Source organism: Podarcis filfolensis (assembly GCF_964270895.1).
Source record: "Podarcis filfolensis genome assembly, chromosome: 1".
NCBI lineage: Eukaryota > Metazoa > Chordata > Lepidosauria > Squamata > Lacertidae > Podarcis > Podarcis filfolensis.
Window position 1 is genome coordinate 21,550,944 of NC_139604.1, and position 19,265 is coordinate 21,570,208.

General features: G+C 43.3%; 1 protein-coding gene across 3 annotated transcripts in view; it reads right to left on the reverse strand.

The window, feature by feature from the left end:
* Positions 1 to 19,265, reverse strand: part of CHN1 (chimerin 1) — a 106,818-nt gene that overhangs the window by 70,752 nt on the left and 16,801 nt on the right. For 2 of the 3 annotated variants that reach the window (XM_083631030.1, XM_083631032.1), the window contains exons 2-3: positions 9,241 to 9,279; positions 6,868 to 6,923 (exon numbers count right to left, since the gene is read on the reverse strand). In XM_083631030.1, the coding sequence (XP_083487156.1) occupies positions 6,868 to 6,923; positions 9,241 to 9,279 (95 nt within the window). Of the gene's footprint in view, positions 1 to 6,867; positions 6,924 to 9,240; positions 9,317 to 19,265 lie in introns of those variants that run through there. The other variant, XM_083631031.1, reaches the window with a different exon arrangement.

The window sequence follows — 19,265 nt, forward strand, 5'->3', positions numbered from 1 at the left end:
CCCAAGGTACCACTGTATGGCTATATGGAAGTCACACAGCCCAGGAGGCCCCCACCCAATAGACCAATGCAGAATACAAAAGCAAATGGGTTGGGAACCAAAGTTCCCATGAGTAGGACTCCGCTCACAAGACATGGCTGGAGAAAAGTGTGCGATTTTCACTTATTCCTCCTCCTCAATACAACCCATTCTACCTCCCAAAAATCAGAAGAGTGTGGCAACCAGGGTGCTGAAGGAAGAATCAGCAAGAACAGCATCCCGCCAGTAACTCTTCCAGGGAATTGATCTCAGTCCCTTCTGCAAGCAAAGGAGACCTCGCCCTCCAATGTCACCCATATTAAATAGCTAAGGATATCCGCTTGATCACATAGCCTAACATCCTGTTTCAACCAGATGTCTCCAGGAAGCCCGCATGGTGACAATGGTTTTCTCTCTCGCTGTTTCCCCTTAGCAACTGATACTCTCTGCAGCTGCCACCTGGGCTCGCTCCTCAACAGTTCTGATAATCAAGATGTTTCTCTTCCTTAATTTATAACTAGTATCTTGTAAACTTTGGCTTGACCTTGCGTTTGGCACTGCCTAGCAAAGTGCTCAGCCCAGCCCAGCTTCATGCAGCCTCACAGTTTAGGGGAGTTAGAACAATAAAGCAATGAGATAAAACAATAAATTAAAACAACAAAACGAAGCACTAAAAGGAGTTAAGAAATTAAAGGGAAGAGAGTGTCAGGGAACTGACATTGGAGCCAGAGGTGGAGGCAAGGCTCCCAAGCGATGCTGGAGAAGGGCCCAGCAGGGAGAGAGGCAGCTCATCAGCTGGGGAAGGAAATCAGTGTAACACCAGGGATAAAGGGGGGCAGATGGGGGAATCGGCGAGGGGGCTCCAGGACTCCTCGCCGGAGACCAGCGGGGAGAGCACGGGTCCTCCGCTACCCACACCCACCCTGCGCAGAAGACTTCCGCGCAGGGAAAGTAGGCGTAGACTTGGCGTCAAAGAACTTCTTTGCTGGAAGAAGTTCAAGAAATGCCCACTGACGGATTCTGCTAGCGACTGAACAGCCACGAAGTGAATGGCTGTCCAGACAGAAAAGGTTTAATCAGGCAACCTAGCCTAGAGTGGCGGTAACTTACGCACGAGCAACCCCTAAAACCATTACAGAGGGGATAAAAACGAATGCTAAGGGTTGGTTATAGAGCAGAAACTTGCCTTAGAGCTCAAAACCCAGCTTCAAGCATTTGGCAGCCATCTTAAAATGCAGCCTCGTTTTATTGGTAGCCCATAGATCCAATATTCACATACACGGTGCCTAGAATTCTAGAAGCAATGTATGTGCCTGGGTCCCAAATAAGTAAGAATGAGGGAAGGGGACATGGGGAGGGGGCACATCCGTGTGTTGGGATGCAGCTTGTAGGAGATGTGTGTACGTGGTTCCCCCACCCCAAAAAGTAACTCAACAGCAGCTGAGTTCCATGACTCTGGCCGAAAATCTTGCTCGATGATAAGCCTCTCATTTATGATTTGAAACTGAGAACCAAATTGGTCTAGCACAGGGGTAGTTTGGCACATAATACTCATTCTGCTCTTGTAAGAAATCCATCTTGCAGTGTGGACGCTCTCATATTTTGGATCTCCCCGACTCTTTTCGATATCTGTTAAAACATTTCTGTTAATCCAGACATGTAGAAGCTGCTGGGTTTTTTTTTAGCTTATTGTTGGTCTTAAGTTTTTTTAAAAAAAAATCCATGTTCTTAACTGTTTTTACTGCTAATTTTATTGCTTTATCCTTTTTGCAAACCGGTTTGAGATTTTATCACAATTTTAAAAAGGTAAAGGACCCCTGACAGTTAAGTCAAGTCGCGAACGACTCTGGGGTTGCGCTGCACATCTTGCTTTAGTGGCCAAGGGAGCCGACGTTTGTCCACAGACAGTTTTCCCAGGTCATGTGGCCAGCATGACTAAGCTGCTTCTGGCAAAACCAGAGCAGTGCACAGAAACGCCGTTTACCTTCCCACCGGAGCGGTACCTATTTATCTACTTGCACTTTGACGTGCTTTCGAACTGCTAGGTTGGCAGGAGCAGGGACCGCGCAACGGGAGCTCACCCCGTCGCAGGGATTTGAACCGCCGACCTTCCAATTGGCCAGCCCTAGGCTCAGTGGTTTAGACCACAGCGCCACCTGTGTCTCCTTAACACAATTAAGCAGTATATAAACAAACAAACTAGGTTTTTCCTCTAGTTCCTGCAGGCCAATGTGCAAAAGCCTACCTACAAGCTGTTAATTCCAGGGAACAAATAGAGGAGATGCACGGAAAACATAAAAAAAAAGAGTGGAGAGGAAAGGAAAACCCCTTAGGATGTCAAAAATATCTCCAGGAACTTATTTACCAGGAAAATCACCCAGCAGCAGTGTAAAGGGCTGCTTAGGACAAGGTTGTTTGTGGATACTGTTCACTCAGGCTTGCTGGTAATTAGGGTTATATTAGCATGAAGCTTTACTATACAACAAGAAGTGGGGGGGGGGATATTAATTAATTCAATCATCTGGTTCGCTTGATATCTTTTCATTTAAGATTATTTTAACTCCATGGCAAGATGCCAAGCTGTGACAGCAAAGGACATCTTACATGTGTGAGTAAGCCACATGAACAAACATGCAGCAAGGGAACGACAGTAATAAAGAATCAGGCTTTTTTCTTAAAAAAAGAATAATAAAAAGCCTTGAAAGTTCATATTACAATTGGGGGGTATTAAATCAGTTGGAGATATGGTCAGTAAAAACTCGTATCATCTGTTTCCTATAAAATTACCCCTCTGCTTCAGTGTAAACATAGCACTGTAAAAAAACCCAATGTAATTGGATTGATACTTGAGAGTATTAAGATATATTTGATTTAAAGCCTCTCTATATTGATGTCGGTGTCGCTCAAAAGAAGGCTCACAGTCCTGACTCCCCTAAGCACAACACTTTCTTTTCCGAATGACCTGGGGAAATATCTGAACACACTCTGATAATAAGGTCAAGTAAACAGAAGTGATATTTGTAAAGGCTTACAAATGGCTTAACCCTAGCCAAGAGGCAGCCCTGAACAGACAACGCTCCTTGCCGCACGTTATGTTGTCCTTCTCACATCTCTACTTTTTGGTTGGTCTTCTCATCATGTCAGAAATGATCCTTCATCAGTCCGCACCGCCAGTATCAGTATGCTTTTGGGGTTAGGTAAGGGTAAAGGGACCCCTGACCATTAGGTCCAGTCATGACTGACTCTGGGGTTGCAGCGCTCATCTCTCTTTATTGGCCAAGGGAGCCGGTGTACAGCTTCCGGGTCATGTGGCCAGCATGACTAAGCCGCTTCTGGAGAACCAGAGCAGCGCACGGAAACGCTGTTTACCTTCCCGCTGGAGCGGTACCTATTTATCGACTTGCACTTTGACATGCTTTCAAACTGCTAGGTTGGCAGGAGCAGGGACCGAGCAACGGGTGCTCACCCCATTGCAGGGATTCGAACCGCCGACCTTCTGATCGGCAAGTCCTAGGCTCTGTGGTTTAACCCACAGCGCCACCCGCGTCCCTTTTGGTGGGGTTCCAACAAATCCCTCTAAATTCCTAGTTGGAAAGAAAAGTTACGATTTCTTTCAGAATGATCTCAGTTGAACGGTTACACTAGTCGTTGTTATCGGCATCACATTCCAAAAAGTAGTCTAACGAGAAAGGATATTGGGGGCACATTCTGGAATATGGTTGTTTTGACGGCCATTTCTTTAGCTTTATTATTATTTTATCTATGGAAGCATTTCTATGCTGCCCTCTCGCAAAACAGTGTACAGCAACCAAAAAAGAACCATGCAAAAGCAATAAAATTGCTTTTTAATTGGACGCGAGATTGCTATGCCCCTTACTACTGTTGCTACTGAAAGAAAAGTTAATGAAATGCTTTTAAAAGGTTAGGAAAGTAGGCGGCACATATACGTGGAATGGATTTGCTATGTTATTCAGCAATATGCAGTAGCCTGTCTGTGCGTCTTCTCAGGAGCTACGTCTGTGTCTGTGCAATGCCCATCAGAACATCAGCCATAATGCTAAGCGTCTGGGCCTCATTTGGAGAAGAAGGAAAGACCAGGGTTCAGACCCCTTGATGTTATTGCTGATGAACTGGTTAGGGCTTTTGCCGTTGACTGGTGCTATTGCTGATTTTATGATACGTTTTTCTGGGAGAGATTTCGAGGTGCATACAGCTTTGGCAAGGATAGGAAACCTGTGGCCATACAGATGACGTTTGACTCTCATGAAACCAACTGGGCTGTTCCAATGAAGTGAAATGTCTGTTAAGAGCGCTACTAAAATCCCAATGTCAGACAAGAGAAAGGGAACTGTGTTGTACACGTTTGCAGCCGTGCAAGAGAAAATTCTTACCAGGGCACTCATTAATAGGCTAGAGAGCAAAACCTTAATTTATCCTGATCACTACTTATCTTCATGAACAGGAATCAGCATTAGCTAGATAAATAATTAAAATGCCTGCCAAATCAATATTGGCAGAAACTGTAGTTTTCTTTGAAAACGTGGACCACTTCTCGCCCATTGGAGCCTTATTTTTTTCCATCCTAGAGCTTTACAGCACATTTGGAAGAATTGCAACTGGCATATGAAAGAGAACAGCACAAAGAAACTCCTATTTAATTCAGTAAATTAATCCTGTTTGTGATCTAAGCGGTATAAGCTATTAAGGCCATGACAGTACTGTGCTCCCCTGTATTTAAGGCTATGTCAAAATGACAAACACATTTCGAAGATTAATTTCCTCTCCCCTTGGGTACATGATGAAAGTGTTGCAATAAAATTTAAAACTTTAATCATTTTCAGCGCCTATTTAGCATGAATGGTGTTTTGTGGCTGCATTATAACAAGTCAAATTTCACGCCGTAGCATATTAAAAATTGAAATTGATGTTGCGCTGTGATCCAGCAGAGCTGGCTGAGGAACAGATAAAACTGTTTGCCTAAAAACATAAAAAAGCTCCTGACGTGGTGATTGGAGCTACCAGGTTTGTAACCTTGAATAGGTGGGCAAGTTCAGCTTTGTCCAGTAAGATGAGAGAGAAAACCAGACCAACATATTCTCCCTCTGCCAAAGAGATTAGGCAGCACTGATCATGTCTACTGAAGGCAACCAGGGGAGAGACCTGGAATCAGCGAACAAGAAATCAGGGCTGCCGGGGCTGAAAGCAACGTGTTCATCATCCACTGCACACCCTGATGTACAATGAGAACTAGTCCCTGAGGATGATCCAAGCATGAAACCCTGTTTATGTGCGTGGCTTACTTTTGCAGGACACATTTTGGTCATCAGATAGTGCCCCAATGTCTGGAAAGGAAGGTCTGATTGACAAATGGTTGACAACTGGTTGGTTTGCTTGCTGGTTTTTATCCAGTGAGTCCTGCACTCGTTCTCCCTCTCCCTCCTTTCACCCCTTACAAACAATTAATTATTGGCTATCAAGCAAAAAAATCCAGCAAATCAGAAATAAGTGCCTGATGTAACAAGATGGACAGGTCAAGGGTGGTCAGGCATGATGATGCAAATCATAACAATGACCATTTTTAGTTTAACTGCACAGTGCTGTTTTCATAGAAAAAGAGATGCTGGCGCTCACCATGAATTTCTCCCTTGTCGCCTTAGAATGGCAATGGCACCCACCTGAGAGGTGCCAGAGCTGAGCTCCGGCTGAGAAAAAAAGCCCAAAGATCTTAAAAAAAGCAGAGACATCACCTTGCTGACAAAGGTCTGTATAGTTAAAGCTATGGTTTTCCCAGTAGTGATGTATGGAAGTGAGAGCTGGACTATAAAGAAGGCTGATTGCCAAAGAATTGATGCTTTTAAATTATGGTGCTGGAGGAGACTCTTGAGAGTCCCATGGACTGCAAGAGGATTAAACCTATCCATTCTGAAGGAAATCAGCCCTGAGTGCTCACTGGAAGGACAGATCCAATACTTTGGCCACCTCATGAGAAGAGACGACTCCCTGGAAAAGACTCTGATGTTGGGAAAGATGGAGGGCACAAGGAGAAGGGGAGGACAGAGGACGAGATGGTTGGATAGTGTTCTCGAAGCTACCAGCATGAGTTTGACCAAACTGCGGGAGGCAGTGGAAGACAGGAGTGCCTGGCGTGCTCTGGTCCATGGGGTCACGAAGAGTCGGACACGACTAAATTACTAAACAACAACAACAACATAGGACTGCCCTCACCCTAAGTGCAAATGAGGACTAAACAAAACAGGAATAGTACCAGCTGAGCGGAGGTGATTCTCATGGGTGTCATGGCAGAGGAAGAAAGATTTAACCTTCCCCTCCCTGCATGCTGTGGTCCCAGTTGAAAAATGACTTCCTGCTCTTTTCTTGGTATTAAATCTTTCAGAGAACAGAGACATGGTTGCTAATGATGTATTGAGAATCACACCTAGTATGGTCTCTAAGAGGGCTGCAATAAGGGCTTTTATATATTAATTGGAATATTAACAGCATGATTTCCTAGCCATGTTCAGGCAGAGAACTGCCTACAAGCCTGGCTCAAAGGAAACCAGCTAAAGCTTCCATCATGTAGTGGTGAGACTGGGAAAGAGGGACTAAGGGTAATTGGCTTATAAATAATAATAATAATAATAATAATAATAATAATAATAATAATAAGGGTTAGGAACATCATTGTGGGAAATTAAAACAGTGGCCACAGGGAAAATATATTCAAGGAGGTCCAGGGAAGGCAGTGGTGGGCTGTGCCTGGTCGTGGAGGTTTGCCAGAACTAAACTAAGCAACAACATTCAGTATTTTAAAAAGCCTTCAATTACATTTAGCTTTCACAGTAAACCCACCTCAGATGTGCAGGTAATCCTTCTAGGGTGGGGAGCTTCTTGTTGCAACTGATACACTAGGAAAAGGCAGAGGAAAAATGGATTTCATTTTTATGCTTAAGACTGCAAGGAGGTAAACACTTTAGCATTTCTGTTTGTTGGTATTAATGAAATAGGCATATTTGACAACTGGACATCTGTCTATGCCAACGGTCAGTCGGTTCCTTTGTATGCCACATCGACTATGTTCGAAGGGGCATTCAATACATGGGAAACTAAAAGTATACAATATACCAACTACATGTCAGCAGTAGCTAAACAGCAACGTGGTAAGCTGGAGGCAGATTTTCATCCATGGAAGACTTTTGATCCAAGGGAGGGATTCTGCTGGCAAAGGGAGGGGCGAGGCAACCTTTGCCGATTTCCTCCTCCCACTCCAGCCACCTGTTATCGCCTCCCACCTCATTCCCCAAGACTGGTTGCAATGATATTAGAGTTGATCCAGACAACAACGTGACTGAGGAGGAGAGAGGCAGAAGTTAAAACCATGGCTTAGCTCTGTTATGCTGAAAGCTGTTTCAGATATCCTGTCCTGGACACTATAGGTTAGCACCCAACAACTCTCTTTGGATTCTCAAGGAAAGGTAACTGAGCACATTGGAAACATTCGACAGAATTGCATATTTTGGTTGAACCATAAACAAAAAAGGACAAAAGCTTCACTTTCCTTGCAAAAGGTTATTTTGCAGCGATTTATTATTGTTATTTGCAACGGGCGACAACACACATGCATTTCATGGTGACAAGTTGCTGGATGTATGGTTGTTGTGATTAACGATGTTTAATATAAGCGACACAATGAGTGCCAATTTTATCCTTTAATCATCAGCTTGAAGACAAAAAGCCTGCTTCGAGTCACTTTGTGTGTTAATGGTTTTATATTAAGTGACTGGCTTGGCATATGACAAGTGACTGATATAATAAGTTATGACTCGAAAGCTGCACTGTGGGACACTTAAAAGGCTCTGGAGCAGACAAAGGTTCTGACAATAGTGATTATGCGGCAGCAGCTGTGGGGCAGGGGACTCTTAAAGGTACTACGGTTCCTTCGAGGCTCTGAAGTCAAAGCCTGGGCACAAATGAAATGAAATGAAGGTTGACATTAATTTCAATGCAGAACAGATTTAAATCATGGTGGGACACTGAACATGAAACACTAATAATGACAGATAAGTCCTGTTGGTCCAGCTACTCAGTAGCAGGGACAGAAGCCCTAGAGTAAAAACACATTACAGATATTATATCACCACAAGAACCTCCTAATTCTCTCTCTCTCCATATATATATATATATATATATATATATATATATATATATATATATACACACACACACACACACACACACATATATATATATATATATATATATATATATATCAATGAGAGATACTGAGAACTACCATATTTACTCGAGTCTAATGCACCATCGAATCTAATATGCACCTCAATTTTCAGAACCTTTGAAACCAAAAAAGGTATTCGCTGGCAAATGTAAACACACCATTAAGTCTGATTCACACCTTAATTTTCGCAATTTGGCCGCAAAAAGTGTGCATTAGATTCGAATATATACGGTAATATGGTGCTATCTCTTGTTTCAACTTTGGGTCTTAAAGGAATACATAAACAAACACTAGGCACACAGAATTCTAGGAACAAATAAAGCCAACTTTCCTATCGTAAGCCTGGGATTGTGAAAGGTGATTGTCCAATCCAGCATCTTTTCAGGGTCTAGGTTTGTGAAGGTTTTTGCCTTCCTCCGCTCACTTTCTGATGCGCACACAAATTTATGTGTAGATTTAAAACAGAGAGCAAACAGTTTAATGAAGGTTCCCCCCACTTCTAAATCAGACACCTGGTCAGAAGCAGATTTGGGGATTTTTCTAAAGGGCTTTTTTTCGTCCTCAGCAAGAGAGCAGATGCAAAGTGCAATATCATGAAATCCTCTCATTTCCAAAATGCCCAAGATAGCAGCTAAATTTGCAGTATACCAAATTTTAAAAAAGAAAAAATATCCCCTGGTTCAACTGGTTTTAATAGAAGGAAATAGACCAACAAAATCTGTGACATCCATTGATCTTCTTGGTACAGTAAGGTTCAGAACCAGTATCCTAACAATAGACTTTCATTCATAGTGTTTCATTCATAGAATTGCAGAGTTGGAAGGGACCCTGAGGATCATCTATTTCAAGCCCCTCGGTTTCAGATGCTGCAGAGCAGAGGGATTCTGAATACACCGTGTTTATCAATTTCAAGACTTACAATTTCCACCATTTAAAAAATATGAACAGCACCAGGGGTAGGGACAAAAGTAACAGAATCAACTACTTACGATAAGATTTCCAAACTGGTGGCCTGTATTCATCAGTATCTGAAAGAATAACGATATTCATTAGTACCCCAGTAGAAGATACTTGAGATAATTTTTTTTTTAATTGAGAGGTTTCAAATTAACAGCATTATTTGGTTCCATTCAACCCAGCATTGGCAATCTCTGGGCCTCAGGTCTAATTAGACCTGCCAGCCCTCCTCATTTTGGCCTGTGCTGCTGTTTTGGCCATGCCACATCACCAGCTGGTCAACAGAACCATGAAAACCCCATGCCAATGTGATATAGAGCCAGTGTGGTGTGGAATAGAGAGCCGGTGTGGTGTCGTGGTTAAGAGCGGTAGTCTCGTAATCTGGGGAACCGGGTTCGCTTCCCTGCTCCTCCACATGCGGCTGCTGGGTGACCTTGGGCTAGTCACACTTCTTTGAAGTCTCTCACCCTCACTCACCTCACAGAGTGTTGTGGGGGAGGAAGGGAAAGGAGGATGTTAGCCGCTTTGAGACTCCTTCGGGTAGTGATAAAGCGGGATATCAAATCCAAACTCTTCTCTTCTTCTTCATGCACAGCGCTTTGCAAGGGCTGGCGATCTACCAGTTGCCACAGTTTCCATGCACAACACTATGCAAAAGGGTTACCTGACATCACTGTGACATCACAGTGGCTCAGTCCACATGTCAAACTTTTCCTGTGGGGGTGGGTGGGAAAGATAAGGATCCGCCCCATCCCCCAGCCAGAGTTCAGCTCCAATTCTATGGCTCTATGACTCCCCACCCTGACTCAGCCATTCCATTTTTCAAACTGATTATGCATAGACAGACCTTGGGGGGGGGGGAGGTTCTTTTTGCCCAAATGTATTCAGTTTAAAGGGACTCCCAAATATAACAGTTAAAAAAAACAAGAAAATGAAAGAAGGAAGATACAATGAGGAAGGTACAACTATGACAACAGCTTGAAGCAAAATGTTCTTGTTCAATTGTTGGTTGCAAATTAACGAAATGTAAGACAAATTTAAGGTTTCATACCTATAAAGGAAGCACTGGTAACTTCATTTTAATCAAAGTAGAGATCGTATGTTTAAGAAATTGTGTACAGTTGTTTCTCCTGATCAGGATGTGAGCATGCTCTGCTAGAGAACTCCCAAATGGCATCATTTACAGATGCCTGCAGCTATGGCTGAGCCCAGAGACTTTGGTTTGCCAGAAGCGGCTTAGTCATGCTGGCTACTTGACCCAGAAGCCGTACGCCGGCTCCCTTGGCCAATAAAGCGAGATGAGCGCCGCAACCCCAGAGTCATCTGCAACTGGACCTAATGGTCAGGGGTCCCTTTACCTTTTAAAGTCACATGACCCATGGCACTCACCATTTCTTACTTTCAGAAAGATGGGATTTTGTTCAGATTCTTAAAATATATTTTGCAACTTTCCAGTTATTGTTTATATGATTTCAGTGTGCATTTGTGTTGTGTGCATGCACATTAAGACACCTTAAATCAGCTAGAAACATAGAACTGTAGAGTTGGAAGGGGCCTTGAAAGTCATCTAGTCCAACCCCCTGCTATGCAGGACTCTCAGCTAAAGCATCAATGGCATTAGCTCAGTTGGTAGAGCATGCGATGCTTGATCTCAGGATTGTGGATTCAAGTCTCACACTGGGTGAGAGATTCCTGTACGGCAGTGTTTCCCAAACTTGGGTCTCCAGCTGTTTTTGGACAACAGTTCCCACTGTCCCTGACCACTGGTCTTGCCAGCTAGGGACGACGGAAGTTGTAGTCCAAAAACAGCTGCAGACCCAAGTTTGGAAACACTAGTCTAGATGACCCTTGTGGTCCCTTCCAACTCTAGGATTCTGTGACATCATCCAACCTCTGCTTAAAAACCTCTGCTTCATTAACCTCCAATGAAGGATAGTCCATCATCTTCCGAGGGAGGGACTAAGATGGATCAATGTTCTGGAAACCAAGCCTTATGAGGAACGGTTGTGGGAGCTGGGTATGTTTGGCCTGAGTGGAGATAAGATCTTCAAATATCTAAAGGGCTGTCACATGGAAGATGGAGCAAGCTTGTTTTCTCTTGCTTTGGAGGCTAGGACCCAAACCAATGGATTCAAATCACAATGAGATTCCAACTAAACATCAGGAAGAACTTTCTAACGGTAAGAGTGGAATGGACTTCCACAAGAGTTGGTGAACTCTTATTCCATGGAGGTTTTTAAGCAGAGGCTGAATGGCCATCTGTCATGGATGCTTCAGTTGAGATTCCTGCAATGCATGGGGTTGGATAAGATAACCCGCAAAGTATCTTCTAATTCTACAAATTCTATGATTATATGAATTCATACTGTGGGGACAGTGGGGGAGAGGGAAGTATCAAATGATACCTCCTCCTGATCTGGCAGTGAGATTCTTCTGCTAGGTCAAAAGTCTTCTGTGGGCAGGAAAAAAAAACCCCTTCCATCTGCAGATGGTGAAGTCTGGATCCATCCCAATGCTTTTCAGTGGGGAACAGTTTGTACTAAGAGTCATCAAGTGAAGTACATTCACATGTGAACCGGCCTTAACTTGGTGAAACTCAAGCAACACTTTAATTAAACTTCTAGAGAAGGCTGCTTTGGCAGTGCTTGGATATTCCTACTTTACTAGCAACATATGCATGGAAATACATTTTACAAGTAAATTATTTAGGTGAGGAACCATGTGTTCAACTGTATAAACAAACAGCAAGACTGCAAATAGCTTTTGGCTGGAGTAGCAACACTACGGATACATCTTCATTACGAGAAATAAAGATGACTTAACGGAAAAGACTATTTTTCACCAGAGCCAGAACATCTTGATTAAATCTCAACCAAGAAGCAAGAAAACTTTGCATATAAGCTAATATTTATAATTCGGAGGCTGAAGGAGTGATTTATGCCACGCAGGTGTTCCAAAATGTTTTTGTATTAAAGTACTGCTCTCGTGTTTTTTGTGCAAGCTCAAACATCCACGCTGGAGAAAAAAAATACCAAAAGTTATCCTATAAACATATTACATCAGTGATAGCTAAGCAGAAGCGTTTTATAGTATTTTTCTGCGCCTTTTACAGGGTGCTGATATATTATTAACAGATGATTGAAGTTCCACTTCTTTGTTTTCTTTTAAAATGATGAACCTGATGTAATATTCCAAAGCACAGCGACAGCTGGGAGACCACAAGATTGGCACATGAGGCCTCTCTAATGCTGGGACTTTTCGAACGCTAAATAATAATAATAATAATAATAATAATAATAATAATAATAATATTTATTTATACCCCGCCCTCCCCAGCCAAGGCCGGGCTCAGGGCGGCTAACAAGCAATAATAAAAACAAGTTGAATGAATACAACTTAAAAACAAGATTAAAATACAACATTAAAATATTGAAACATTAAAATATTAAAATGCAGCCTCATCGCAGGAGGAGAAAGGAAAAAGAAAGAGGGGGAGGGAATCAAATTGGCTCTGAGCCAAAGGCCAGGCGGAACAACTCTGTCTTACAGGCCCTGCGGAAAGAAATCAGATCCTGCAGGGTCCTGGTCTCATGAGGCAGAGTGTTCCACCAGGCCGGAGCCAGTGTTGAAAAGGCCCTGGCTCTGGTTGAGGCTAATCTAACTTTCTTAGGGCCAGGGACCTCTAGGGTGTTGTTATTTATGGACCTTGAGGCTCTCTGTGGGGCATACTGGGAGAGGCGGTCCCGTAGGTACGAGGGTCCTAGGCCGTGAAAGGCTTTAAAGGTCAAAAGCAGCACCTTAAATCTGACCCTGTACTCCACCGGGAGCCAGTGCAGCTGGAAAAGTACTGGGTGAATATGCTTCCATGGCAGAGACCCCGGGAGGAGCCTCGCTGCAGCATTCTGCACCCGCTGGAGTTTCTGGGACAGCTTCAAGGGCAGCCCCGTGTAGAGCGAATTACAGTAGTCAAGCCTGGAGGTGACCGTCGCATGGATCACTGTGGTCAGGTCGGGGTGGGGAAGGTAAGGGAAAGGTAAATGATGGTCTGCAGCACCTACGTACCATTGCTGGCATGCTGACACTGAAAAAAAGCCCTACTGAGAGGTGTGAGTGTTAAGACAACAATGGAGATAGGGCCATTAGGAACACATGGAGAGGCAGTAGAGTTGCTAAACCGGCAAACACCTGACCAGGTGACCACTAGACTGAATTTATCCTGGTAATTTAATTTTAGCCTCCTGGACTGATTAATCGAAACAAGAGATAATGGAGAGGGTTGCATTTACATATGAACCAAAACAGAATTAAATGAAAGGCAGGAGGATTTCGGGAGCTAGGATGCTGTTCTTGGAGGCACACTGTGCATAAAGGCGAATTTGGGACAATCGTTTTCTGCTAAGGATAGCAAAACATTGGCACACAATATTAGCAGCATTTAGAAGACCTTAACTCAATCCATAGCCATTAGGGAGGTTGAATTATATGAAGGGAGTGCTTGGTATTGCAGCAAAATCAGGAAACAAAGGGCTTAATAATATTTTAACAAAATTTAAAGGTCATTTGGTGTTTTCTTCAACTGCAGAGAATGAGCAGGGAAACAAAGCAAACTTATGTGCCCACTGTTTCCTTTGTCTAGCACATAAAAAAGACAAATTAATTTCCACAAGTGACATGGGTTTGCGCAAAATTTGAGAGAGATGTCTTTTGAATAATTTTAAAACAAGGAAGTGTTGGAATGTTCTCTAAGGTTAACATAAACCTTTGCCTCTTATCTGAATTATTTTGCTTTCCTCTTTAATCTCAGAAGCTGTTTTATGGTTTTGTTAATACAAAAAACCAAAAAAACTAATCTCCTTTCACTAAGGATTTTCTAATACATTAAGCACTAGAAATATTCATGCAGTGTTAACAATGGGTTTTAATACATGGCAGAAAAGAAATTAAATATTACGGTCTCAAGGAAGCCATAATTCAGGTCCCTGAAGGCATATACAATAATCTGTATTAGTACAATGGGAATAATTAAAAATAAAACATTATTTTGCAAAGAATTTTCTGTTGGAAGACACCCTGCCACTGATAACTGCAAAAGACAATATATGCAGATTAGTAAATGTTTCCACTATACACCAACATGCAAAATCTTACAGGACCACATTTTTCAACAGCAACATAGGTTGCATAGAATAGAATATCATTTATTACGGCCATAGGCCCATACAGGTAAAAACAACACATAAATAACAGCTTGTGCCGTAAGGAGAAAAAAAAAGCAATCGCTAAAACACTACTATAACAATAAAATACTATAAAATGGAAAGGCATACTACGCCTTAATTAGCTTGTAGAGCTCCTTGGCGTCGCTTTTGGGAAAGGACAGCAACTAGGAACCTAGCCACCTTCAGGGTCGTGTGGGTATCCTTGTCCTGCAAGATTTGGGCAAGGTGGAATTTTGGTGGGGTACCCTCTAGTTTCTGTATGATTGATCCCAACAAATTTGCCCGTAGCACATTAAACAAGGGGCAAGTGAACATAATGTGCTGGAGCGACTCCGGCGACACCTTATCACATTCGCACACGGCGGGGGCTTGACCCTTTGAGAACCTATGTCTCAGGACATTGGAGGGAAAAACGTTAAACCTCGCTTTGGTGAAGGCCAGTCTATGTGCAACAGTCGAAAGGGAGGAGAGGTATGATGGAACGCAGTAAGTTAAAGTGATACCAATGTTCTGGGGCGAACAAACACCTCCCCCCAGCGTATAATTTCGCTGTAAATCGATGTCATCCAGTCTTTGGCGGATCAGTCTCTGAGCAGTGATTTGGTCTAGTTTTAGGGAATCTGAGGGAGAGATTCCATAACTCAGGAGTTTGGCATGAATTCTGCTAGTCCAAAGGCTGGAGAATTCATCTCGCCATAAGCATTGGGCAAGGTAATGGTTTGGTAATCTATGCCACAATGATAACCAGTAATTGAAGACTTGCTTCCACAGGCAAGTTTCTAGGGATGCGACCTTCAATTCTAGTCGCATGGCTGCGTTGCTTACGCACAGGGGGAGCATTAGGAGCCGACGTAGGAATTGGCTTTGCAGAGTCTCAAGGGGAGCAAGATCTGTCATCACGGCCCAGAGCGGGGCAGCATAAGCAAGCACGGCAACCACTTTTGCCTTGAACACCTTTAGGGCCGAGGGAACATGCAAAGCTCCGTCCGAAAAGAAGAATCGGAGGAGCGCATATGACAAGGTTTTGGCCTTATTAAGTAGGTGTTGAATGTGAGCTTTCCACCCCAAATTGTATTGAAAAATGACTCCTAGGTATTGAAATTTTAGGACTTGCTCTATTTTTGCCCCACCAAGCTTCCATTTGTATAATCTCCGGCTTCTGGAGAAGATCAGGATCTTGGACTTGGCATGGTTGATGGTTAATTGATTGAGTTGACAATACGTGGCAAAGATCTTCAGAGCTCTGGTTAGTCCAACACGTGTATAGGATAGAATTACCGCGTCGTCCGCATATAAAAGGAGTGGGCAGCGGTAATCCGCTAGTCTAGGTGCGTGTGTACTTGGAGATGAGTTGACTAGGGGTGCCCGCATGTCGCTGATGAATAGGTTGAATAGGCAGGGAGCCAATATACATCCTTGGCGCACTCCCTTGTTTATTGGTATCGAGTTTGTAAGGTCGCCCGCTGGAGTGAATCTCACTCTGGCAAGGGTACCTTCGTGGAGCTGGCTTATGAGCCATAAGAGTCTTCTATCAATGCCCTGTTTCGCAAGTTTCTCCCAAAGAATATTTCTAGGAACGCTGTCAAAGGCTGCCTTTAGATCTAAGAAGGCAGCACAGAGGTAGCCCCGGGGGGGGGAGGAGTACTTCCGTGCCAGATGATAAAGAACTATCGCATGATCGGTTGTAGAGCGTTTAGTTCTGAACCCTGCTTGTTCATGGCCAATCTGGTTAGTCTCATCTACCCATCGCAATAATTTAGTCATCAAAGAGCTGGCATAAATTTTCCCTATAATCGAAAGGAGGCTGATGTTACGGTAGTTTTCCGGCTCCGTTGGAGAACCTTTTTTATGAATTGGTACAATAATGGCCTCCTTCCATGTTTTGGGGATGAGACCGGAAGCGTTGATTGCATCGAAGGTTTTGGCCAAGATGCCGGCCCACCATTGTGGGTGTAGTTTGATGGCTTCAGCAGGGATCAGGTCGGGCCCAGGGGCTTTGCCCGGTTTCAGCTGAGCTATTAACTTGGCTATTTCATCAGGATCGGTGGGAGGCCAAATAGGTAGGTGGGTAAACAGGTGCATCAGATGGTCGGAGGGAGCATCTGCCTGTGAGAAGCATTTCTTCAGGAACCGTTCCCATGTCGGTGCAGAGATGACTGTCCTTGGGGAATTCCTCCCCCTTCTGTTAATCAAAGACCAGAATTCCCTGGATCTGTGTGGTTTTGAAGCAGTAATCAGAGCCTGCCAACGATTATGTTGCCACTCACGCTTGGCAATTATCTGCGTGTGTTTGTAAACTTGCTTGGCTTGTGCATAGCTAGCTGGCAGAGTAGATGCATCAGAGGTCTTGTATGCATTATATATAGCACGGAGGCGCTGTCTTGCTTGTTTGCACTGAGAATTATACCAGGGGGCACCGTGAGTATACTCGTTTCGATTTAAATTTTTGGGTGGTAACCTGAAGAAGGACGTAAGATCAGTCATATGATGGTAGAAGCGCTTCAATACTATGCTATGCTCGTCTGAGGCAGAGCCTATGTTGGGATAGGGCCCGAGGATTTCTTTTTGAAAGAATTCCAGGTACTTTTGAGCCTGTGTCTCCGACCATTTGATTCCTCTTACTTGGAAAGATTCGTTGGTTACCATCTGAGTCGCATGTCTATGAGCCTCCGGCTGCCAGTTCAGGGAAAGCTTAGCCACAAGGGGAAGGTGATCACTAAATTGTGCATTCTCGATCTTAAAAGTGGAAATACACTTAAATAGATCCCTGGAGACCAACAGGTAATCGAGGACGCTGTTTGATTTAACGCTCAGGTGGGTGAAATCCCCTGGAATATCGGGGAGGCATGTGCCATTTAAGGGGACCAAATTCAAACGGATGGCCATTTGATAGAGGAGTACTCCAGCCTCGTTTACTCTGGTTGCATACTGTTAATATAGCCATTATCTTTTAATAATATGGATAACATCCCTAGATAATTTTATTTCTTTCAGTGTGCAAGTTGGTGAGGTACTATTTTATTATTCTGGAAATCACACTTGTGGACCTTGTAGCAGTGATTTCACACTAAGTCATCCAGTATTGTTATGTATCTTGTAAGAATTGCAAATATTCCTGTGTAATTTTATATCTTATTTGGCTGTTAGATACAATAGACTAATAAACCTCTTTGATAACTTACACCTTCCTTCTTCAATTATATTATATTGTTATATTATATCATTATAAATATAGTATCATATATTCTACATATCTATCTATATCTATATATATCTATATATCTATAGGAAAGTTGTTCAACCATCTGCTCTCTATCCATTTGGACACCTCTTCAGATATAGTCATCAAATTTGGCAAAATGGTTTCTGCAACAGAGGAGCAGGTCTTCAACCATGTTTGTTGGGATACCATGGGATGCCATTTTGAATCAAGATGGCGGACTAAACTTCCCTAAACTGCCCCTGACTGAGGCACCTCTGAATATATTGTAGATGTCATGCCCCTGTGGGAGGAATCCTGTCAAGAGGAAGACCTAATTGCTCCCGAAGAGGAGCAGACTGTGTCAGTGGACAGCAAGACAGAACAGAGGGATCCAGGGCTCTCAGGGGTCATGGCACCCCAACATCTTCTGCAAGGCACAAAGCTGGAGGCAGAGGGTGAGCCACCATCCAGCCTGGAGGAGGACCAATGCCTAAAGCTGCAGAACCCAGTTGCCAGATATTTTTAAAAAAATAATAAACCAAAAACCTAGAAGCCAAGCCTGCCAAGTCTTAAATATATATACCTCCAATATAATACCATTTTGACAGAAACTTTACTTATGAACATGATAAATCATGTAGGATCTCCATCTGTTCATTTACAATATTGCTTTTCTGTCCAGTTGTAAATCTCCTTCCCAAAATCGGCCTTTAGAATTCAACACAGCTACCTCTCTTCCCTTATTTATCAGCTTTATAAATTAAAGAATTATCCTGAAGGGAAATTAATATGTCATACTCCGGCGGTCATCAACCTTCCGGGATCTGCGGACATGTTTACAAACCACAGAAACTGTTCCGTGCATCACACATGCCGCAGCCAAACACACACTGCAGCATGTTCTTATGGACAGCAAGAGAACACAACTTTCAAGCCTTGTTTCTCGGCAATGGGAGGGAGGGGTGGTATCCTTCAGAAACCAGCAGAACTGTCTGTGAGCCCCTGCGGGCTCCACATTGGTGACCCCTGCTTTATTATTATAGAGGAATTGTGCCCAAATAAATGAATAATAGTGATATGTTTGTGGGGTTGTTGTTTTGTTTTTGCTTTATTGTGTATTTTCTGTTCCCATTTTGTATTCTGATGTTGTGAACTACCCTGTGATCTTCAGATGACACACGGTATACAGACTCAATAAATAAGAATAAGAGTAAATTCTACTGCGCTCCTTTAGCACCCTTCAAACTAGATCAGAGCTTTCCAAACTTTTCACGTTGGTGACACGCTTTTCAAACATGCTTCATTTTGCAACACAGTAATTCGGTTTTACTAGCAAACAGGAGGTTACGTTAACTCCCTTTTCAGCCCCTGGGAGGAGCGCAGGGAGTGTTTGTGCAACACACCTGCACACTGCAGCCAGTGCACTAATATGCTGTGACACATATATGGAAAGCTCTGAACTAGAGGCTAGGAAAAGGAAAACCTGTGTACATCCCATTTATCCTTATCCATCCCTCTCACCCTACTCCCAAGGCAGCGTGAAGCAGAGCCTCACCTTGCCTTGGGAGTAGGCCCACCTATTATACCAAAGGGAAGTAGGGAATAGAAGAAACAGATCTGCATCAAAATGGCATGT